This window comes from Pseudophryne corroboree, chromosome 1 (assembly GCF_028390025.1).
Source record: "Pseudophryne corroboree isolate aPseCor3 chromosome 1, aPseCor3.hap2, whole genome shotgun sequence".
Taxonomy (NCBI): Eukaryota; Metazoa; Chordata; class Amphibia; order Anura; family Myobatrachidae; genus Pseudophryne; species Pseudophryne corroboree.
The window spans coordinates 434817897-434842997 of record NC_086444.1 but is presented as its reverse complement, the minus strand read 5'-3'; the positions used below and the strand labels follow the sequence as shown (position 1 = coordinate 434842997).

The following is a 25101-nucleotide window of genomic DNA, read 5'->3' as shown; positions in this document are numbered from 1 at the left end:
GGTACATTACAGTATCCCTACTCCCGTATATCTGCTGGGACCTGAATAAGGAGCAGAGTTAGTGAAACCTCAATGAGCATGGAGAGGCAGATAGATGTCAATGTGGTGGATGCAGAGTTTGTTGTGTGTACATTGTCTGTTTGTTATGTGTACATTACCTGTTTGCCAGAGTTTGCCTGTTTGTTGTGTGTACATTGTACATTGCCTGTTTGTTATGTGTACATTGCCTGTATGCCAGAGTTTGCCTGTTTGTTGTGTGTACATTGGCCCTCATTCCGAGTTGTTCGCTCGCTAGCTGCTTTTAGCAGCATTGCAAACGCTAGGCCGCCACCCTCTGGGAGTGTATCTTAGCTTAGCAGAATAGCGAAGGAAAGATTAGCAGAACTGCTACTAAATAATTCTTTGCAGTTTCTGAGTAGTTCCAGACCTACTCCTAGATTGCGATCAGCTCAGTCCGTTTAGTTCCTGGTTTGACGTCACAAGCACGCCCTGCGTTCGGCCAGCCACTCCCCCATTTCTCCAGACACTCCCGCGTTTTTCCCTGACACGCCTGCGTTTTTTAGCACACTCCCGGAAATTGCTCAGTTACAACCCATAAACGCTAGGGATGTGCACTTGAAATTTTTCGGGTTTTGTGTTTTGGTTTTGGGTTCGGTTCCGCGGCCGTGTTTTGGGTTCGACCGCGTTTTGGCAAAACCTCACCGAATTTTTTTTGTCGGATTCGGGTGTGTTTTGGATTCGGGTGTTTTTTTCAAAAAACACTAAAAAACAGCTTAAATCATAGAATGTGGGGGTCATTTTGATCCCAAAGTATTATTAACCTCAAAATCCATAATTTCCACTCATTTTCAGTCTATTCTGAATATCTCACACCTCACAATATTATTTTTAGTCCTAAAATTTGCACCGAGGTCGCTGGATGACTAAGCTAAGCGACCCTAGTGGCCGACACAAACACCGGGCCCATCTAGGAGTGGCACTGCAGTGTCACGCAGGATGGCCCTTCCAAAAAACACTCCCCAAACAGCACATGACGCAAATAAAAATGAAAGAAAAAAGAGGTGCAAGATGGAATTGTCCTTGGGCCCTCCCACCCACCCTTATGTTGTATATGGACATGCACACTTTAACCAACCCATCATTTCAGTGACAGGGTCTGCCACACGACTGTGACTGAAATGACGGGTTGGTTTGGACCCCCACCGAAAAAGAAGCAATTAATCTCTCCTTGCACAAACTGGCTCTACAGAGGCAAGATGTCCACCTCATCATCATCCTCCGATATATCACCGTGTACATCCCGCTCCTCACAGATTATCAATTCGTCCCCACTGGAATCCACCATCTCAGCTCCCTGTGTACTTTGTGGAGGCAATTGCTGCTGGTCAATGTCTCCATGGAGGAATTGATTATAATTCATTTTAATGAACATCATCTTCTCCACATTTTCTGGAAGTAACCTCGTACGCAGATTGCTGACAAGGTGAGCGGCGGCACTAAACACTCTTTCGGAGTACACACTTGTGGGAGGGCAACTTAGGTAGAATAAAGCCAGTTTGTGCAAGGGCCTCCAAATTGCCTCTTTTTCCTGCCAGTATAAGTACGGACTGTCTGACGTGCCTACTTGGATGCGGTCACTCATATAATCCTCCACCATTCTTTCAATGGTGACAGAATCATATGCAGTGACAGTAGACGACATGTCCGTAATCGTTGTCAGGTCCTTCAGTCCGGACCAGATGTCAGCATCAGCAGTCGCTCCAGACTGCCCTGCATCACCGCCAGCGGGTGGGCTCGGAATTCTGAGCCTTTTCCTCGCACCCCCAGTTGCGGGAGAATGTGAAGGAGGAGATGTTGACAGGTCGCGTTCCGCTTGACTTGACAATTTTGTCACCAGCAGGTCTTTGAACCCCAGCAGACTTGTGTCTGCCGGAAAGAGAGATCCAAGGTAGGTTTTAAATCTAGGATCGAGCACGGTGGCCAAAATGTAGTGCTCTGATTTCAACAGATTGACCACCCGTGAATCCTTGTTAAGCGAATTAAGGGCTGCATCCACAAGTCCCACATGCCTAGCGGAATCGCTCCCTTTTAGCTCCTCCTTCAATGCCTCCAGCTTCTTCTGCAAAAGCCTGATGAGGGGAATGACCTGACTCAGGCTGGCAGTGTCTGAACTGACTTCACGTGTGGCAAGTTCAAAAGGTTGCAGAACCTTGCACAACGTTGAAATCATTCTCCACTGCGCTTGAGACAGGTACATTCCACCTCCTATATCGTGCTCAATTGTATAGGCTTGAATGGCCTTTTGCTGCTCCTCCAACCTCTGAAGCATATAGAGGGTTGAATTCCACCTCGTTACCACTTCTTGCTTCAGATGATGGCAGGGCAGGTTCAGGCGTTTTTGGTGTTGCTCCAGTCTTCTGTACGTGGTGCCTGTACGCCGAAAGTGTCCCGCAATTCTTCTGGCCACCGACAGCATCTCTTGCACGCCCCTCTCGTTTTTTTAAAAATTCTGCACCACCAAATTCAAGGTATGTGCAAAACATGGGACGTGCTGGAATTTGCCCATATTTAATGCACACACAATATTGCTGGCGTTGTCCGATGCCACAAATCCACAGGAGAGTCCAATTGGGGTAAGCCATTCCGCGATGATCTTCCTCAGTTGCCGTAAGAGGTTTTCAGCTGTGTGCGTATTCTGGAAACCGGTGATACAAAGCGTAGCCTGCCTAGGAAAGAGTTGGCATTTGCGAGATGCTGCTACTGGTGCCGCCGCTGCTGTTCTTGCGGCGGGAGTCCATACATCTACCCAGTGGGCTGTCACAGTCATATAGTCCTGACCCTGCCCTGCTCCACTTGTCCACATGTCCGTGGTTAAGTGGACATTGGGTACAACTGCATTTTTTAGGACACTGGTGAGTCTTTTTCTGACGTCCGTGTACATTCTCGGTATCGCCTGCCTAGAGAAGTGGAACCTAGATGGTATTTGGTAACGGGGGCACACTACCTCAACAAATTGTCTAGTTCCCTGTGAACTAACGGCAGATACCGGACGCACGTCTAACACCAACATAGTTGTCAAGGTCTCAGTTATCCGCTTTGCAACAGGATGACTGCTGTGATATTTCATCTTCCTCGCAAAGGACTGTTGGACAGTCAATTGCTTGGTGGAAGTAGTAAAAGTGGTCTTACGACTTCCCCTCTGGGATGACCATCGACTCCCAGCAGCAACAACAGCAGCGCCAGCAGCAGTAGGCGTTACACGCAAGGATGCATCGGAGGAATCCCAGGCAGGAGAGGACTCGTCAGAATTGCCAGTGACATGGCCTGCAGGACTATTGGCATTCCTGGGGAAGGAGGAAATTGACACTGAGGGAGTTGGTGGGGTGGTTTGCGTGAGCTTGGTTACAAGAGGGAGGGATTTACTGGTCAGTGGACTGCTTCCGCTGTCGCCCAAAGTTTTTGAACTTGTCACTGACTTATTATGAATGCGCTGCAGGTGACGTATAAGGGACGATGTTCCGAGGTGGTTAACGTCCTTACCCCTACTTATTACAGCTTGACAAAGGCAACACACGGCTTGACAAATGTTGTCCGCATTTCTGGTGAAATACTTCCACACCGAAGAGCTGATTTTTTTGGTATTTTCACCAGGCATGTCAACGGCCCTATTCCTCCCACGGACAACAGGTGTCTCCCCGGGTGCCTGACTTAAACAAACCACCTCACCATCAGAATCCTCCTTGTCAATTTCCTCCCCAGCGCCAGCAACACCCATATCCTCCTCATCCTGGTGTACTTCAACACTGACATCTTCAATCTGACTATCAGGAACTGGACTGCGGGTGCTCCTTCCAGCACTTGCAGGGGGCGTGCAAATGGTGGAAGGCGCATGCTCTTCACATCCAGTGTTGGGAAGGTCAGGCATCGCAACCGACACAACTGGACTCTCCTTGTGGATTTGGGATTTCGAAGAATGCACAGTTCTTTGCGGTGCTTTTGCCAGCTTCAGTCTTTTCAGTTTTCTAGCGAGAGGCTGAGTGCTTCCATCCTCGTGTGAAGCTGAACCACTAGCCATGAACATAGGCCAGGGCCTCAGCCGTTCCTTGCCACTCCGTGTGGTAAATGGCATATTGGCAAGTTTACGCTTCTCCTCCGACAATTTTATTTTAGATTTTGGAGTCCTTTTTTTACTGATATTTGGTGTTTTGGATTTTACATGCTCTGTACTATGACATTGGGCATCGACCTTGGCAGACGACGTTGCTGGCATTTCATCGTCTCGGCCATGACTAGTGGCAGCAGCTTCAGCACGAGGTGGAAGTGGATCTTGATCTTTCCCTAATTTTGGAACCTCAACATTTTTGTTCTCCATATTTTAATAGGCACAACTAAAAGACACAGAGGTAGCTACAGCCGTGGACTTCCGTACTGTGTCTGCTGCTAATATAGACTGGATGATAATGAGATGAAATCAATATATATATATATATAATATCACACTAGTACTGCAGCCGGACAGGTATATAATATATATTTATTATGTACTAATGACTGATGACGGACCTGCTGGACACTGTCAGCTCAGCAGCACCGCAGACTGCTACAGTAAGCTACTATAGTAGTATGTATCAAGAAGAAAGAAAAAAAAAACCACGGGTAGGTGGTATACAATTATGGATGGACCAGCGACTGCCGACACAGAGGTAGCTACAGCCGTGGACTACCGTACTGTGTCTGCTGCTAATATAGACTGGATGATAATGAGATGAAATCAATATATATATATATAATATCACACTAGTACTGCAGCCGGACAGGTATATAATATATATTTATTATGTACTAATGACTGATGACGGACCTGCTGGACACTGTCAGCTCAGCAGCACCGCAGACTGCTACAGTAAGCTACTATAGTAGTATGTATCAAGAAGAAAGAAAAGAAAAAAACCACGGGTAGGTGGTATACAATTATGGATGGACCAGCGACTGCCGACACAGAGGTAGCTACAGCAGTGGACTACCGTACTGTGTCTGCTGCTAATATAGACTGGATGATAATGAGATGAAATCAATATATATATATATAATATCACACTAGTACTGCAGCCGGACAGGTATATAATATATATTTATTATGTACTAATGACTGATGACGGACCTGCTGGACACTGTCAGCTCAGCAGCACCGCAGACTGCTACAGTAAGCTACTATAGTAGTATGTATCAAGAAGAAAGAAAAGAAAAAAAACCACGGGTAGGTGGTATACAATTATGGATGGACCAGCGACTGCCGACACAGAGGTAGCTACAGCCGTGGACTACCGTACTGTGTCTGCTGCTAATATAGACTGGATGATAATGAGATGAAATCAATATATATATATATATATATATATATAATATCACACTAGTACTGCAGCCGGACAGGTATATAATATATATTTATTATGTACTAATGACTGATGACGGACCTGCTGGACACTGTCAGCTCAGCAGCACCGCAGACTGCTACAGTAAGCTACTATAGTAGTATGTATCAAGAAGAAAGAAAAAAAAAAACCACGGGTAGGTGGTATACAATTATGGATGGACCAGCGACTGCCGACACAGAGGTAGCTACAGCCGTGGACTACTGTACTGTGTCTGCTGCTAATATAGACTGGATGATAATGAGATGAAATCAATATATATATATAGTAGTATAATAATATATATAATATAGTATGTATCAAGAAGAAAGAAAAAAAAAAAAAACACGGGTAGGTGCCTGGTATACAATATTATATATATATTATATACAATTATATATATATATTATATATATTAAACTGGTGGTGATTATTATAAACTGGTGGTCAGGTCACTGGTCACACTATCAGCAACTTGCAAGTAGTACTCCTAAGCAGACAATCACAATATATATTATACTGGTGGTCAGTGTGGTCACAATGGCAGTGTGGCACTCTGGCAGCAAAAGTGTGCACTGTACGTTATATGTACTCCTGAGTCCTGCTCTCAGACTCTAACTGCTCCCCACTGTCAGTGTCTCCCCCACAAGTCAGATATACATTATACAGTCACACTATCTATCTATCACTTCAGCAAGTAGTAGTACTCCTCCTAAAGTACTCCTCCTAATGCTCCCCAAAATTACTACTGTGTCTCTCTCTACTCTAGTCTCTCACTCTCTATAAACGGAGAGGACGCCAGCCACGTCCTCTCCCTATCAATCTCAATGCACATGTGAAAATGGCGGCGACGCGCGGCTCCTTATATAGAATCCGAGTCTCGCGATAGAATCCGAGCCTCGCGAGAATCCGACAGCGGGATGATGACGTTCGGGCGCGCTCGGGTTAACCGAGCAAGGCGGGAAGATCCGAGTCGCTCGGCCCCGTGTAAAAAAACATGAAGTTCGGGCGGGTTCGGATTCCGAGGAACCGAACCCGCTCATCCCTAATAAACGCCCCTTTCCTGTCAATCATTCACCGATCAGCAGTGCGACTGAAAAGCGTAGCACGAACACCAGCAAATCTACTAAGTTTTGTGTTAAATAACTTAGCGCATGCGCTCTGCGTACCATGCGCATGCGCATTTAGCAACAAATCGCAGCATAGCGAAAATCGGCAACGAGCGAACAACTCGGAATGACCACCATTGTACATTGCCTGTTTGTTATGTGTACATTGCCTGTATGCCAGAGTTTGCTTGTTTGTTGTGTGTACATTGTACATTGCCTGTTTGTTATGTGTACATTGCCTGTTTGCCAGAGTTTGCCTGTTTGTTGTGTGTGCATTGTACATTGCCTGTTTGCCAGAGTTTGCCTGTTTGTTGTGTGTACATTGCCTGTTTTTTGTGTGTACATTGCCTGTTTGTTGTGTGTACATTGCCTATTTGCCAGAGTTTGCCTGTTTGTTGTGTGTACATTGCCTGTTTGTTGTGTTTACATTGCCTATTTGACAGAGTTTGCCTGTTTGTTGTGTGTACATTGCCTGTTTGTTGTATGTACATTGCCTGTTTGTTGTGTGTACATTGCCTGTTTGCCAGAGTTTGCCTGTTTGTTGTGTGTACATTGCCCGTTTGCCAGAGTTTGCCTGTTTGTTGTGCGTACATTGTATGTGTCTGCACTGCGTATGTTTCAGAACCAAGCGTATGCAAGTATGGGCAATGCAGAGTCATACGCATCTCCACATGAGGCTGAAGGGCTGTAATGGGGCATTCCACACAGACCATGTTCAGACCAGGCGCGTTGATGGAATCTGACATATTACATAAGTATAAGCTGGTTCAAAAGTGCCCTGATGATGATGACTGTCAAAGTGCGTAGATAGAGGCGAGTGTACCACAGAGATGTGTAGAACTCTGCATGTGGGGGACTATAGCATTTAGGGCCTGATTCAGAGGTGGGCGCAAATGCCGCTGCTTCTTCATATGCAGCATCTGTGCTCAAATATGCAAATACCGCCAGAGGCATCTTGCATAAAAAGAGTTTGAAGACACGGCATCAGAATAACATTGTAACCATCTGACCTCTAGGTTGCTCAGAATGGCCGACACAAATACGCTGCCGAGGCCAGTGAAGCTGCATCCAAGGACACACCTGCTGTCATTGTCACGCCTATAAAACGGGGCCATCCCCATTTTCTGCAGTACTCCACATCATTGCCCAAAATGCCTGCAGCATGTCAATCAGAGTACGGCTAACAGGGCATAGCAACCGGAGCTGCAGCACCATCGTGACACATGTGCACTGCAGCTCTGGCAGATGCGCAGTCCTGAAACTATCGGTCAGTTGCGACCAAATCGGGATTGTGTCCGGAGCTGAATCAGCCCTTTAGTTCTGTGCATGCAATGGGGGAGGATTTATGGCAGACTTGCATTCAATCCTGCATCAGGCTCAAAATGCATAGTATCGAAGTAGAAACTTTGCCTGGTTCCTCAAGGGATTTGATACCAGCATGAACTATACTATTAGCTGCATATATTGGTGTAGATATTAGAAATAGATATTTAATTTATTGAAGAAGAGCTTTTATATTTGCTATGGGAGAGATATTATGAGAATGCATGTTATATATGCTTCCCATTGGCAGTGCTGGGGAGCTAATACTTAGGCAGGTATATGATCTTCTGATGCCACCCACTGGTGAAAACATGAAGATGCTCAAATTACCATTTCATTTCTGCTTTAATGGTAATTGCTGTGACTAGTATGGAAAACTAATGCATTTATTTACTTTACATGTCTCTAGTCCCTGTTGTCTGTGCAAGTCCCAGAATACTGTAATAAGGAGATCACACGCCCCCTACAGGTCTATTTCTACATCTCTAATGGGCGTAGGAAGAGAAGCCCCATGCAGAGCTTTCGGTACTTACCAAGTAAGTACTTACATTTCTCTGTGTAACCTGGGGTGTGACAAGCTTCTGGACTTAGGGGCATATTTATTAACATTATTTTTACTTAAAAAAAATGTGAAAAAGTGTGTCTTCACACCCTTTGCACATTATTTTAGTATCACTCAAAGGGGTATATGCAATTCACGGCGAATCGCGGCAAATTATCGCCGTTTTGTAATTCAACACAATTCGACAGGTGAATTCCGGCAGGTGGCTGCCGGAATTCACCATATTCAATGAAAAACGGATTCGACAGTCCCGCGGGCGAAAAACGGCCGATTTGCCGGATTTTGCCGCAAATTAAAAAAACGGGGAAAAACGGGAAAAACCCGGGAAAAAATGGCGTGGGGTCCCCCCTCCAAAGCATAACCAGCCTCGGGCTCTTCGAGCTGGTCCTGGTTCTAAAAATGCGGGGTAAAAATTGACAGGGGATCCCCCGTATTTTTAAAACCAGCACCGGGCTCTGCACCTGATGCTGGTGCAAAAAATACGGGGGACAAAAAGAGTAGGGGTCCCCCGTATTTTATACACCAGCATCGAGCTCCACTAGCTGGACAGATAATGCCACAGCCGGGGGTCACTTTTATACAGCGCCCTGCGGCCGTGGCATTAAATATCCAACTAGTCACCCCTGGCCGGGGTACCCTGGGGGAGTGGGGACCCCTTCAATCAAGGGGTCCCCCCCCAGCCACCCAAGGGCCAGGGGTGAAGCCCGAGGCTGTCCCCCCCATCCAATGGGCTGCGGATGGGAGGCTGATAGCCTTGTGAAAAATGTCAGAATATTGTTTTTTCCAGTAGTACTACAAGTCCCAGCAAGCCTCCCCCGCAAGCTGGTACTTGGAGAACCACAAGTACCAGCATGCGGGAGAAAAAACGGGCCCGCTGGTACCTGTAGTACTACTGGAACAAAAATACCCAAATAAAAACAGGAGACCGACACCGTGACAAGTACAACTTTATTACACACTGCCGACACACACATACTTACCTATGTTGACACGCCGACTGCCACAGTCTCCGACGATCCGAGGTACCTGTGAAAAAAATTAGACTCACCTCAATCCAGTGTCCGGGAGATAATCCACGTACTTGTTAAAAAAAAAACACGAACACCCGTACCATGACGGACTGAAAGGGGTCCCATGTTTACATATCAGACCCCTTCCCCCGAATGCCGGGACACCACGTGACTCCTGTCACTGAGGTCCCTTCAGCCAATCAGGAAGCGCTGCTTCCGTGGCGCTCACCTGATTGGCTGTGCGCGTGTGACCTCAGACAGCGCATCGCAAAGCCTCTCCCATTACTTTCAATGGTGGGAACTTTGCCGTCAGCGGTGGGGTTACCCGCGGTCAGCCGCTGACCGGCGGGTGACCCCATCGCTAGCCGCAAAGTTCCCACCATTGAATATAATGGAGAGGCTTTGCGATGCGCTGTCAGCTCAGACGCGCACAGAGCCAATCAGCAGAGTGCAAGGACGTTGCGCTCGCTGATTGGCTTACGAGACCTTTCAGTGACAGCTGTCACGAGGGGGTCTCTCTGCATTCGTGGAAAGGTGTCCCATGTGTCAACATGGGACCCCTTTCAGTCCGTGTGGTACGGGTGTCCGGTTTGTTTTTTTGACAAGTTCGTGGATTTACCTCTGGACCATGGATGAGGTGAGTGTATTTATCTTTTCTTTTCAGGTACCCCTGGATTCTACTTGGAGAAGAGGACCGATGTCGGCGTGTGAACATAGGTAAGTATGTGTGTGTCGACGTATGAAATAAAGTTTTACTTTCACGGTGTCGGTCTCCTGTTTTTATTTGGGTATTTTTTTTCCAGTAGAACTACAGGTACCAGCGGGCCCGTTTTTCTCCCGCATGCTGGTACTTGTGGTTCTCCAAGTACCAGCTTGCGGGGGAGGCTTGCTGGGACTTGTAGTACTACTGGAAAAAAACAATATTCTGACATTTTTCACAAGGCTATCAGCCTCCCATCCGCAGCCCATTGGATGGGGGGGGACAGCCTCGGGGTGACTAGTTGGATATTTAATGCCACGGCCGCAGGGCGCTGTATAAAAGTGACCCCCGGCTGTGGCATTATCTGTCCAGCTAGTGGAGCCCGATGCTGGTGTATAAAATACGGGGGACCCCTACTCTTTTTGTCCCCCGTATTTTTTGCAACAGCATCAGGCGCAGAGCCCGGTGCTGGTTTTAAAAATACGGGGGAACCCCTGTCAATTTTTTCCCCACATTTTTAGAACCAGGACCAGCTCGAAGAGCCCGAGACTGGTTATGCTTTGGAGGGGGGACCCCACGCCATTTTTTTCAGGGATTTTACCATTCCATCCAAAAAAAAAAAAATAAGAATTTACTTACCGATAATTCTATTTCTCGTAGTCCGTAGTGGATGCTGGGACTCCGTCAGGACCATGGGGAATAGCGGCTCCGCAGGAGACAGGGCACAAAAGTAAAAGCTTTAGGATCAGGTGGTGTGCACTGGTTCCTCCCCCTATGACCCTCCTCCAAGCCTCAGTTAGGATACTGTGCCCGGACGAGCGTACACAATAAGGAAGGATTTTGAATCCCGGGTAAGACTCATACCAGCCACACCAATCACACTGTACAACCTGTGATCTGAACCCAGTTAACAGCATGATAACAGCGGAGCCTCTGAAAAGATGGCTCACAACAATAATAACCCGATTTTTGTAACAATAACTATGTACCAGTATTGCAGACAATCCGCACTTGGGATGGGCGCCCAGCATCCACTACGGACTACGAGAAATAGAATTATCGGTAAGTAAATTCTTATTTTCTCTGACGTCCTAGTGGATGCTGGGACTCCGTCAGGACCATGGGGATTATACCAAAGCTCCCAAACGGGCGGGAGAGTGCGGATGACTCTGCAGCACCGAATGAGAGAACTCCAGGTCCTCCTCAGCCAGGGTATCAAATTTGTAGAATTTTGCAAACGTGTTTGCTCCTGACCAAGTAGCAGCTCGGCAAAGTTGTAAAGCCGAGACCCCTCGGGCAGCCGCCCAAGATGAGCCCACCTTCCTTGTGAAATGGGCATTTACATATTTTGGCTGTGGCAGGCCTGCCACAGAATGTGCAAGCTGAATTGTACTACACATCCAACTAGCAATCGTCTGCTTAGAAGCAAGAGCACCCAGTTTGTTGGGTGCATACAGGATAACAGCAAGTCAGTTTTCCTGACTCCAGCCGTCCTGGAAACCTATATTTTCAGGGCCCTGACAACATCTAGCAACTTGGAGTCCTCCAAGTCCCTAATAGCCGCAGGTACCACAATAAACTGGTTCAGTTGAAACGCTGAGTCCCTTCTTAGCGGCAGAGGCCATGAGTCCTCTGTGAGCATTTCTTGAAGTTCCGGGTACCAAGTCCTTCTTGGGCAATCCGGAGCCACGAGTATAGTTCTTACTCCTCTACGTCTTATAATTCTCAGTACCTTGGGTATGAGAAGCAGAGGAGGGAACACATACACCGACTGGTACACCCACTGTGTTACCAGAACGTCCACAGCTATTGCCTGAGGGTCTCTTGACCTGGCGCAATACCTGTCCAGTTTTTTGTTCAGGCGGGACGCCATCACGTCACCTTTGGTCTTTCCCAACGGTTCACAATCATGTGGAAGACTTCCCGATGAAGTCCCCACTCTCCCGGGTGGAGGTCGTGCCTGCTGAGGAAGTCTGCTTCCCAGTTGTCCACTCCCGGAATGAACACTGCTGACAGTGCTATCCCATGATTTTCCGCCCAGCGAAGAATCTTTGCAGTTTCTGCCATTTCCCTCCTGCTTCTTGTGCCGCCCTGTCTGTTTACGTGGGCGACTGCCGTGATGTTGTCCCACTGGATCAATACCGGCTGACCTTGAAGCAGAGGTCTTGCTAAGCTTTGAGCATTGTTTTATGTGGAGAGAAGTCTCCAGACTTGATCACACTCCCTGGAAATTTTTTCCCTGTGTGACTGCTCCCCAGCCTCTCCGGCTGGCATCCGTGGTCACCAGGACCCAGTCCTGAATGCCGAATCTGCGGCCTTTTAGTAGATGAGCACTCTGCAGCCACCGCAGAAGAAACACCCTTGTCCTTGGAGACAGGGTTATCCGCTGATGCATCTGAAGATGCGATCCGGACCATTTTCCCAGCAGATCCCACTGAAAAGTTCTTGCGTGAAATCTGCCGAATGGAATCGCTTCGTAAGAAGCCACCATTTTTCCCAGGACCCTTGTGCAATGATGCACTGACACTTTTCCTGGTTTTAGGAGGTTCCTGACTAGCTCGGATAACTCCCTTGCTTTCTTCTCCGGGAGAAACACCCTTTTCTGGACTGTGTCCAGAATCATCCCTAGGAACAGCAAATTGTCGTCGGAAACAGCTGCGGTTTTGGAATATTTAGAATCCACCCATGCTGTCGTAGAACTACTTGAGATAGTGCTACTCCGATCTCCAACTGTTCTCTGGACCTTGCCCTTATCAGGATATCGTCCATTTTCTTTGAAGAAGAATCATCATTTCGGCCATTATCTTGGTAAAGACCCGGGGTGCCGTGGACAATCCAACCGGCATCGTCTGAAACTGATAGTGACAGTTCTGCACCACGAACCTGAGGTACCCTTGGTGAGAAGGGCAAATTGGGACATGGAGGAAGCATCCCTGATGTCCCGGGACACCATATAGTCCCCTTCTTCCTGGTTCGCTATCACTGCTCTGAGTGACTCCATCTTGATTTGAACCTTTGTATGTAAGTGTTCAAATATTTCAGATTTAGAATAGGTCTCACCGAGCCGTCTGGCTTCAGTACCACAATATAGTGTGGAATAATACCCCTTTCCTTGTTGTAGGAGGAGTACTTTGATTATCACCTGCTGGGAATACAGCTTGTGAATTGTTTCCAATACTGCCTCCCTGTCGGAGGGAGACGTTGGTAAAGCAGACTTCAGGAACCTGCGAGGGGGAGACGTCTCGAATTTCCAATCAGTACCCCTGGGATACTACTTGTAGGATCCAGGGGTCCTGTACGGCCCCAGCGTCATGCTGAGGACTTGGCAGAAGCGGTGGAGGGCTTCTGTTCTTGGGAATGGGCTGCCTGCTGCAGTCTTCTTCCCTTTCCTCTATCCCTGGGCAGATATGACTGGCCTTTTGCCCGCTTGCCCTTATGGGGACGAAAGGACTGAGGCTGAAAAGACGGTGTCTTTTTCTGCTTAGATGTGACTTAGGGTAAAAAAAGTGGATTTTCCAGCTGTTGCCGTGGCCACCAGGTCCGATGGACCGACCCCAAATAACTCCTCCCCTTTATACGGCAATACTTCCATGTGCCGTTTGGAATCTGCATCACCTGACCACTGTCGTGTCCATAAACATCTTCTGGCAGATATGGACATCGCACTTACTCTTGATGCCAGAGTGCAAATATCTCTCTGTGCTCTATAGTCAATAAAATACTGTCCCTGTCAAGGGTATCAATATTTTCAGTCAGGGAATCCGACCAAGCCACCCCAGCGCTGCACATCCAGGCTGAGGCGATAGCTGGTCGCAGTATAACACCAGTATGTGTGTATATACTTTTTAGGATATTTTCCAGCCTCCTATCAGCTGGCTCCTTGAGGGCGGCCGTATCTGGAGACGGCAACGCCACTTGTTTTGATAAGCGTGTGAGCGCCTTATCCACCCTAAGGGGTGTTTCCCAACGCGCCCTAACTTCTGGCGGGAAAGGGTATACCGCCAATAATTTTCTATCGGGGGAAACCCACGCATCATCACACACTTCATTTAATTTATCTGATTCAGGAAAAACTACATGTAGTTTTTTCACACCCACATAATACCCTTTTTTGTGGTACTTGTAGTATCAGAAATATGTAACACCTCCTTCATTGCCCTTAACATGTAACGTGTGGCCCTAAAGGAAAATACGTTTGTTTCTTCACCGTCGACACTGGAGTCAGTGTCCGTGTCTGTGTCTATGTCGACCGACTGAGGTAAATGGGCGTTTTAAAGCCCCTGACGGTGTTTGAGACGCCTGGACAGGTACTAATTTGTTTGCCGGCCGTCTCATGTCATCAACCGACCTTGAAGCGTGTTGACATTATCACGTAATTCCTTAAATAAGCCATCCATTCCGGTGTCGACTCCCTAGAGAGTGACATCACCATTACAGGCAATTGCTCCGCCTCCTCACCAACATCGTCCTCATACATGTCGACACACACGTACCGACACACAGCACACACACAGGGAATGCTCTGATAGAGGACAGGACCCCACTAGCCCTTTGGGGAGACAGAGGGAGAGTTTGCCAGCACACACCAAAACGCTATAATTATACAGGGACAACCTTTATATAAGTGTTTTCCCTTATAGCATCTTAATATATAATCATATCGCCAAATAAGTGCCCCCCCTCTCTGTTTTAACCCTGTTTCTGTAGTGCAGTGCAGGGGAGAGCCTGGGAGCCTTCCCACCAGCAGTTCTGTGAGGGAAAATGGCGCTGTGTGCTGAGGAGATAGGCCCCGCCCCCTATTCCGGCGGGCTCTTCTCACGGTTTTTCTGAGACCTGGCAGGGGTGAAATACATCCATATAGCCTCAGGGACTATATGTGATGTATTCTTTTTAGCCAGAAAGGTATTAACATTGCTGCCCAGGGCGCCCCCCCCAGCGCCCTGCACCCTCAGTGACCGCCGGTGTGAAGTGTGCCTGAGCGCAATGGCGCACAGCTGCAGTGCTGTGCGCTACCTCATGAAGACTGAAAAGCCTTCAGCCGCCGGTTTCTGGACCTCTTCTTACTTCGGCATCTGCAAGGGGGTCGGCGGCGCGGCTCCGGTGACCCATCCAGGCTGTACCTGTGATCGTCCCTCTGGAGCTAGTGTCCAGTAGCCTAAGAAGCAAATCCATCCTGCACGCAGGTGAGTTCACTTCTTCTCCCCTAGGTCCCTCGTTGCAGTGAGCCTGTTGCCAGCAGGACTCACTGAAAATAATAAAACTATCAAATCTTTTACTCTAAGCAGCTCTTTATGAGAGCCACCTAGATTGCACCCTGCTCGGACGGGCACAAAAACCTAACTGAGGCTTGGAGGAGGGTCATAGGGGGAGGAGCCAGTGCACACCACCTGATCCTAAAGCTTTTACTTTTGTGCCCTGTCTCCTGCGGAGCCGCTATTCCCCATGGTCCTGACGGAGTCCCAGCATCCACTAGGACGTCAGAGAAATATATATTATTTTAAAAAATATATAAATAATACTTGTGCCTCCAAAAAAGACAAACCAAGTACCTAATCCCTTCTAATAATAAGAATTTACTTACCGATAATTCTATTTCTCATAGTCCGTAGTGGATGCTGGGGACTCCGAAAGGACCATGGGGAATAGCGGCTCCGCAGGAGACTGGGCACAAAAGTAAAGCTTTAGAACTACCTGGTGTGCACTGGCTCCTCCCCCTATGACCCTCCTCCAAGCCTCAGTTAGGATACTGTGCCCGGACGAGCGTACACAATAAGGAAGGATTTTGAATCCCGGGTAAGACTCATACCAGCCACACCAATCACACCGTACAACTTGTGATCTGAACCCAGTTAACAGCATGATAACAGAGGAGCCTCTGAAAAGATGGCTCACAACAATAATAACCCGATTTTTTGTAACAATAACTATGTACAAGTATTGCAGACAATCCGCACTTGGGATGGGCGCCCAGCATCCACTACAGACTATGAGAAATAGAATTATTGGTAAGTAAATTCTTATTTTCTCTGACGTCCTAGTGGATGCTGGGGACTCCGAAAGGACCATGGGGATTATACCAAAGCTCCCAAACGGGCGGGAGAGTGCGGATGACTCTGCAGCACCGAATGAGAGAACTCCAAGTCCTCCTCAGCCAGGGTATCAAATTTGTAGAATTTAGCAAACGTGTTTGCCCCTGACCAAGTAGCTGCTCGGCAAAGTTGTAAAGCCGAGACCCCTCGGGCAGCCGCCCAAGATGAGCCCACTTTCCGTGTGGAATGGGCTTTTACAGATTTTGGCTGTGGCAGGCCTGCCACAGAATGTGCAAGCTGAATTGTACTACAAATCCAACAAGCAATAGTCTGCTTAGAAGCAGGAGCACCCAGCTTGTTGGGTGCATACAGGATAAACAGCGAGTCAGATTTTCTGACTCCAGCCGTCCTGGAAACATATATTTTCAGGGCCCTGACTACGTCCAGCAACTTGGAGTCCTCCAAGTCCCTAGTAGCCGCAGGCACCACAATAGGCTGGTTTAAGTGAAATGCTGAAACCACCTTAGGGAGAAATTGATGACGAGTCCTCAATTCTGCCCTGTCCGTATGAAAAATTAGGTAAGGGCTTTTATAGGATAAAGCCGCCAATTCTGAGACACGCCTGGCTGAGGCCAGGGCTAACAGCATTACCACTTTCCATGTGAGATATTTTAAGTCCACAGTGGTGAGTGGTTCAAACCAATGTGATTTCAGGAACCCCAAAACTACATTGAGATCCCAAGGTGCCACTGGAGGCATCCACTAGGACGTCAGAGAAATAAATAGATATGATATTACCAAGAAAAAAAAACACAAAAAAAACATGTTTTAATTTTTTTTTATTAGTTTCACCCTCCAAAGTGTGTCGGATTGAAAATGACGAATTTACTGTCTAAAAGCACTGTTGTCGAATTTCCAAACTTCCATTGAATAGGCTTTGGTCGAATTGCAGCATGTGTATCATTGCAAAAAAGTCGAATTTGTCAAAAGTCGAATTTCAAAAAGTCGAATTTTGAAAGTCCGTTTTTTTGTCGGAAAGTACTGAATTGCATTGTCGAATTTTTTTTTTTGGCGAAAAATTCCCGAAATTCGACAATTTCGGGAATTCGACCGCAATTGCATATACCCCAAAGTATTTAAGGGCTTTTGGAGCAGTTTTCATGAAAAACTGCTCCAAACCCTTTAACTGTCCTTTTTTTTAGTAACCCACATCGCATTTCCCATACTTGTAATGGGAAATGCGATGTAGCTGAATTTAGTAACAAAAAAAGTGAAAAAACACTGCAGTGTGCCCTGTGATAATAACGCCAATGCCAGCTCCAGCTGGTGTAATCACAGGGCAGCACTGTGATAAGCAGTGTTTTGCACAGCTTTCTCTGCCCTCAGGCAAAGAAAGGTGTGCGAGGACCGGGCTCAGGTGATCAGCTCTAAAAAACAAAAATAAAAAGTTGGAAAAAAAAAAATCATACCTACCAGTCCCAGGAGCCGGGGATCAGTGCTCCGGTGACCGCAACCGGGTCCTCCATGTACTGTGCTGTGACACCTTTGCAGTAAAGTGACGTTGCACTTTACAGCACCGGGGGTCACAGCACAGAAGCAGGATCCAGCGCCCGGCAGCCTACTGGAAGCAGTGGACACTGGCTCCTGGGACTGTTAAGAATAAATCCAGGGTAGGGGGGCTGTTAGCGGCACGGAGGTAGTCGTAATGGGGGGGGATCCTGGTGGTGGCGGTAATGGCGGACGGTGGCACATGTGCAGCAGGACATCGGGGTATTTTTTACGGAAAATACGCCGATGATGCTGCGGAGAGACAATGCATGGACAGAGCTTTCTCGCAAGCTCTGTCCCTGCATGCGATAATTGATACAACGATGCGATGTACTCAATTATCGTATTGCGAGTTTGGCTGATATTATCACCTGTCATCCGCATTATCAGATGCGGATGATGATAAATCGGCCCCTTAATCTGGGGGTAAGAGAAACAACCATACTAGATGCAGTTCTTTGGTGGCTCTGTTTGTAGTTATTGCGGTTTATAAATCATGAATACAGAGAGAGTTAATTATTCAAATATGTATGTTATTATAATATCATAGTATGGAAATGTAATGTCCCTGGAATAGGTATGCGGTCAAGATCCCGCCGGACGGAATCCCGGCGGTCGGAATACCGGCACCGGGATCCTGACCGGCACAATCCCGACATTTTCCCCCTCTGTGGGTGTCCACGACACCCATAGAGAGAGAATAAATTAGTGTGCCGAGCGTAGCGAGGCACCGTGCCCGCAGCGTGGCGAGCCCGCAAGGGGCTGCGTTGTGCTCGCCCCCCTGTCGGGATTGTGCCGGTCGAGATCCCGCTGTCGGTATTCCGACCGCCGAGATTCCGTCCGGCGGTAATACGTACTGATCCCCTGGAATATAAGGAAACAGAAATGTATGAAATATGTTATAACATAAATATGCTGTCCATGTTTGTCACATGCTGGCAATGCATACAGTATGTTCTAATTAATCGGTTATGTAATGTGAGCCTCTGACCTTGTCTAAACTGTACTGAATATTTATTTGCATGTTTTGTAAAATGTATTCTTGTTGTATTTGATTTGATTGTTTATAACATTATTATTTATCTCTTCTACCTCTAAATTCATTGTACCTTTCTCATCATGTGCCATCATTCTCTATCTACATCTGTCCTCTACAGTCATATTTAAGGAGGAGCCCCTTCCTGAAATGGCCTTACACAGGCCCTACACTTCTGTTTCTCTCACTCCTCCGTGTCACTTACCTTTAGACCCTGGTCAGATGGAACTGTCCACATCTTTTGTGTCCCCTCTAACACCAAATTTGTCTGAAACCCCTATGGAGGTATCGCCTTACTACACTTCTCCACACCAAGAAAGGATGTTTCCGGGTGCTCCTGATTGCAGCGTTGCTAATACTTCCTATTTGGGGTGTTACTTTAATCCACCTGAATTTAAATGTCCCCCATCCTACCCTGAAAATGGTAGTGATGTGTCTCTAACGTTACCCTTTCAATCAAACACTAGCTCTGCACTTCCACCCAGCCCAGTTCCATGGTCCCCACAGCCTTGCTCATCACATCCCTCATGTTCAACGACATTTGGTGGATCTATGCTTTCCCATTTAAATTCACCTAACAAGCTGGAGGAGAGAGCAGCAGGATCTCTTCAAAGCTACCCATCTTCTCCCATTTTGCCAAGTTTAGAATTTGATAGTCCTACACATCATTTTGTCAACAGCTATCAGCAGTACCCAGATTGTGCTCCTCCCACATACACCACATTAGGTGAGGTTGACAGCCTGGATACAATGCAATCTGACCATTCTTCCACATCTCCACAAGTTACCAGAACACTCTCTAATCACCCTTCCAACCCTCCACAGTCCAAAATAGAAGATGCTGGATCAGTCGGTCATTCCATGTTTTCTACCCCCACATCCAGTTTGCCTTTGTCTAAGGAGGATAATGTCCCCCAAGCATTTCCTACCAACTACCAAAACCTGTCCACCTGTAGTACAATCCAACTCACAACCCTCTGTCCATCCACACAACCTTCTCCTTTCTCCTCCCCTCCTTCTCCAGTTATTCCTAGTGCTCCAGGTTCTAATGAGGAGGTAGCCTTGTGTACTACAATGGCTGTGCCAGCAAATCCAAATGAGAAAGATGCCTGTTACCAGGAACCTTCAGAAAAGTATGGCAAATCTGCCAACAGCAAGGGAGGTGATGTGGGAAAGGAGGATGGCCAAGGTTTTGAAAGCCCTTTCCATTCAATACCAATCCAGGGGATAACACTGGAAGAAGGTGGGAATAATTTGAATGTTTATGGCATAGTGTACGAATTGCTGAACACTATTCTCCTTAATAAACTAAAATGTCATCTTAATTTTATACTGTTCATTTACTGTAACAAGATCGACTTATGCATGCGCAGCAAAACTAAAAGTAGAAATGGTAATGGCAACTTTGTAGTTGTGGACCAAATTTACCTTAAAATCAAGCATATACAGTAGCTACCATAGGTGCAGGGAGTGCAGCTGCTATGGGGTCCAGAGCTGAGGGGGGCCCACCTTCCCTGTCACAGTTAAAGTGTTATATACAAGGGCGTAGCTACCATAGGTGCAGGGAGTGCAGCTGCTATGGGGTCCAGAGCTGAGGGGGGCCCACCTTCCCTGTCACAGTTAAAGTGTTATATACAAGGGGGTAGCTACAATAGGTGCAGGGAGTGCAGCTGCTATGGGGCCCAGAGCTGAGAGGGGCCCACCTTCCCTGTCAAAGTTACATGTGTATACATTTTTTACCATTGGGTGGTACCTAGGGGCCCTTTTGCCTTAGGGCCTACAATAAAGCTAAGTTTGCTCCTGGATCTGCTCATTGTAATGTAGTAAAAAATTTACTGGAGTGCATTTTAATGTTACATAATATGAACTGGGGCACTGTAATGTGGATAATATGAAGTGGAGGCAGTATAGTGTGGCATAATATCAACTGTAGCACTGTAATGTGACATAATATGAAGTAGAGCACTATTATGGGGCATAAAATGAACAACTGCTGCAGCGAGGTGTCTCTCTTGAAGCATTGGGACAGGGGCCCCTTCAAAATGTTGTTATGAAGCCAACAAAGTTCTGGCTACGCCCCTGCTTAAAATGATAGTGCTACACTGGTTAAATCCAATTTGACATGATCAAGTATCAAACCAAGTTGTCATGAAACTATGCTGTTTGTTAGGTTATCGGCTGAACTTGAAATAAAATAATAAGCGTGACCTTGTAACAAACCTTATAATATGATTGGCTGGTGCATTCCAACCTGAAGGACTGAATCTGTGCTACTGTATATGAGGGTTGATGTATCAAGCAGTGAAAACAGTGTCGAAGTTGACAAATGATGAAGTTTCCTATAGCAACCAATCAGCTTTGAGGTAGCATTTATTATGTACATTCTACAGTATAAAATGAGAAGTATTGGTTGCTATGGGCAACTTTTCCACTGGTCCACTTCTCCACTCTTTTCACTACTTGATTCATCAACCCCTTAGTTCTCTATATGTATGGCCACGTTTGTGTCCAATCCCATTATGCTTCAAACAGAGAAAATGGGAGGATTCAAATAGCTTATAGACTAGAGAGAAATCTTTGGATAAAGGCACAGATCTCTTTGTCATTGGTGTTATAGTAGTCAAATAGTGCATGTGGACAGTTCAGCAAACGTAAAAATGCTTTGTAGCTTGCACTTAATATATGCAAGAAATTTCAGCCACCACCTCTTATCTTTAAAGCAATGTATCTGAATAATGCTTGTGTATTTTTTTTCTTTACAGTGAGTGAATTTATAGGTCAAGACATGAACAGTTTTCCAGGGCAGCATCAAAATGAAAACATGACTTGCAATTAAGAAAAACATTGACCAATAGGCATCGAATTCTGAAACCTATGTATAACCAAGGACCAGCAGAAGACCAATAGTTCATTTACATTTTTCAGAAGGATACATGGTCAAGCTGGTCATTATGTTACTGGGAAGTGTTGTCGACAAAAATCTGTTCTGAGTTTTTCTGTTGTCCTATAATGAAGATAAATTATTTAAACTCCAGATACTATGCAACATTACCATTTATCTGTGTAGCAGGGTGTAAAGGTAATTGATTAACTCTTTCGTCCAAGGTCTATTATGATGTGACAGCAATGATGCTCACTATGAACTTCCATTGTGTCTTGAAATCAGAAATGTTCCAGTATTAATAAGGACTCCACTGAAATGGAAGGTCCACCCTTATAAAGTCCTCCTAGTCTCTCTTGGTAAAAGTTTGGTGAACCGGAGAACTGGAGCCAACAGTAATTATCAACTGAGCATGTATATTGTAAACGCGCCGCTGATTGGACAGGTGCAGTAACCATCTAATCAGGTACAGCATGTGGATCTCACTCTTACTGAAAGCTGATTGGATTCCTCCAGCATCTGTGGGGCACAGGAAATGATTGCAGTGGCATTTGGCGGTAATGTGGGCATTCATGGGGAATGGATGCCAACAAACACTTCTATACGAAAATAGGATTCCTTAGGAGAAAACTCCATTTTGAGTGGGGTTCTCCCTTGCAAAATGTATGCAGGTTTTTTTTTTATTTCTTATGTATTTAAATAAGTTAACAGGGAGCACACTGATAAATGCTGCAGAGAAGATCTTGGTGGAGCCACTCTGACCTAAGCAGTTTATACATATCCTTTTGGCCAACCACTGGAGATTTGGATGCATGGCAGATTTGGTTACATTCTATGGCCAGGCCCAGGCCAATCACATGACTGATTGTTTCATCAGAAATAAAATGGCTGTAAAGAAATTCCTTTTTCTGTCCAGCAGATGCTGCTATACAGTACATGCACATATGTAGCAGCTGACTAGAGTTTCCATCATGTTCAGTCCATTCTAGTTGGCTAAAATCACATTTTGGATGGACAGGATGGTTTCCATTTAGCATCACACATTATGATTACTGCATTATCTGGTCTAAATCAATTACATGGCTAACATGGCTGGTACATGCACGGCCAGCTGTATACTTCTCTCCTGCATGGTGCAGGACAAGTAAGTGGTCCACATGAGATGACCGGATTCCTGGAGACAGCCATGCTCTATTCTGGCATGTACAATCCACTCTGACAAGTTAGGATGTATTTTGTATCTCTCAGGAAATAGGTGCCAGTGTCATTGTCACTAAATATGTGTACTACTCAGTGGCCGATATATCATATATCAATTGATCTGCAGATATATCTACAAGTGTGTACCCAGCATAAGTCATTTCCATAGTGTTGATAAATGAGAATACAGAAACAATTTTTATAACAGTTTATGGTATGATGGAACTGGAGATAGCAATATATAATAATGGAGATTATTGCATGTTACTTGCAATTGCCATCAACTTTGGGAGATCGCTCAAAATGAGCCACTAAGGTACATATATAGTTATTGTCAGGTTCTCGACCCGCTGATTGCGGCAATAAGAAATAAAAAGATTGGCCAAATGTATTAAACCACATGCAAGTAAGGGCTCAGAGAGAAACCTGGCAGTGGATTGTGGTTGAAGTGAAGTGATTCCTAATGCGATCACTTCACTTCTCCATTGGAAGCTGGGCCCAGTACTGCACATACTGTATGCTGTTAGCTGATCCCGCATGTTCAAGTGTTGGGTAAAATTCCTGTGGATCCCTCTCTGAGTCCTGGCACCTTTTGCGGGCTGTAGCCTGTAGGTTGATGATGGCATTAGCTACTGCGGCCAAGAATTCTGGAGCCTGGTAAATTTGGCAATTAAGCAGCACCCATAGGTTCTCTGTGGGCTGCATTTGCGATCGAAAAGTGGGGATTGCAGCAGATAGCTCCGATTTTTTGCTTCGGCCCCCATAGATACATCCAGGGAATACTGTGTTCTTAGGGGATATCCCTCAACTATTCCTTAATAAATAGGCCCCTAAGTTTTAATCCACTTTCATTTTCGTATTTTGATTTCACTTCTACATGCACTTTATATAGCATATATGTAGATTCCATGACTATAATATGACTTCTCATTTCTCATCTGACCTAGTTGAGACCAAACCCAAGACTATATTATGTACCTTTCTAACTGTACATGTGTTTTAATGCTCTCTTATATAAAGGGAGTTATATAGTGTAACTGATAAACTTCCTTGTCACCGTGGTCCAAAAAACTGACATAAGTAAGTACACACTTCCATCATGAAAAGAAATATCTCACGGAAGCATGAAAATGAGAGAAAATTATATAAATGCATACTGTATATGATGTTGCCTCTGCTGAAACGGGGATGTAGTCAATATCCCAGCGGTCGGGATCCAGGCGTTCAGGATATAGACGCTGGGATTCCGACCGCTGAGAATGCCGGCAATGGCGCCAGGACTATTCCCACATGTGGGTGTCCACGACACCTGTAGAGTGGGAATAGAACCTGTGGCGTGCGCCGTAAACCACCGAGCCCGTAGTGTGCCGAGCGCAGCGAGCCCGCAAGGGACTTTCTAGCGCTTACCCCGCATTCTGACACCCGGGATCCCGGGGTTGGTATTCTGATCTCCGGGATTACGCCCTCTGGGATTCCATCCCCAACCCGAAACAGGATGGGAGAATTTATAGAAGCCAAGATGAAGCATCAGACGTGCTGGGAGGTGCACAGAGGTCTTACAAGAGTTTCACAGCACTGTCTATCCACCTCTGTGTAATGCATAAATCTACCATAAATGTGCTTGTCTTATCCAGTGTAGCACTAACTTATGCAGATATACCTGTATCTCTGCTCTGATAAATGATTTATGTATATTTATATATCAATTATTTTTATATATGCCGGTTTGGCAATTTGTAAGTTTGTACTTTGCAATCAATCCATTAAAAACATTTTGAAAGCTCTGCATTCTTTCTAATGTCTCACTACTAGAACATTATGTAAGTTAAGCAATCTCACAGGAACGCTTCCAAAGGACTAGAATGCGGCTGCGCAACAATATATATGTGAGGCAGGAATATACGCAAAGTGGTTAGGCAACTATGCAAGTTCCTGTTTTGTACACTAGGTGGCCTTTATTTCATTGGCCTGGACGTATGTCAATCTAACAGTTGTGTCTAGTCCAGTGGTTCCCAAACTTTTTTGAATCACGGCGCCCTAGAGGATCAGAACTTTTTTCATGGCACACCAGGGCCAAAGTTTCTTATTTGGAAATGTAAAAATACTATATTAAATTAAGTAAATTGTGTTTATATGTCATACTTAGGTTTAATTATGTGGTGAGGGACAAGATTTGCTTCTATTTGTCCACATATTTTATGACTGGCAGCCACCAGCACTCAGGGCCGTCTTTTTGTATTGGCTCAGTGGGTACTTGCCCAAGGGCCCAAGGAGTATAAGGGGCATAGGCCG

At 46.0% G+C, this 25101-nt stretch overlaps 1 protein-coding gene across 1 annotated transcript in view; it reads left to right on the top strand.

Moving 5' to 3' along the window:
• The window catches only part of NFATC4 (nuclear factor of activated T cells 4), a 153626-nt gene extending 129029 nt beyond the window's left edge, over positions 1–24597 (top strand). The window contains exons 8-10 of the mRNA XM_063913501.1: positions 8253–8379; positions 18850–19971; positions 21491–24597. Of these exons, the coding sequence (XP_063769571.1) occupies positions 8253–8379; positions 18850–19971; positions 21491–21564 (1323 nt within the window). The 3' untranslated portion in view covers positions 21565–24597. The remainder of the gene's footprint in view (positions 1–8252; positions 8380–18849; positions 19972–21490) is intronic.
• The last annotated feature ends 504 nt before the right edge of the window (positions 24598–25101 follow it).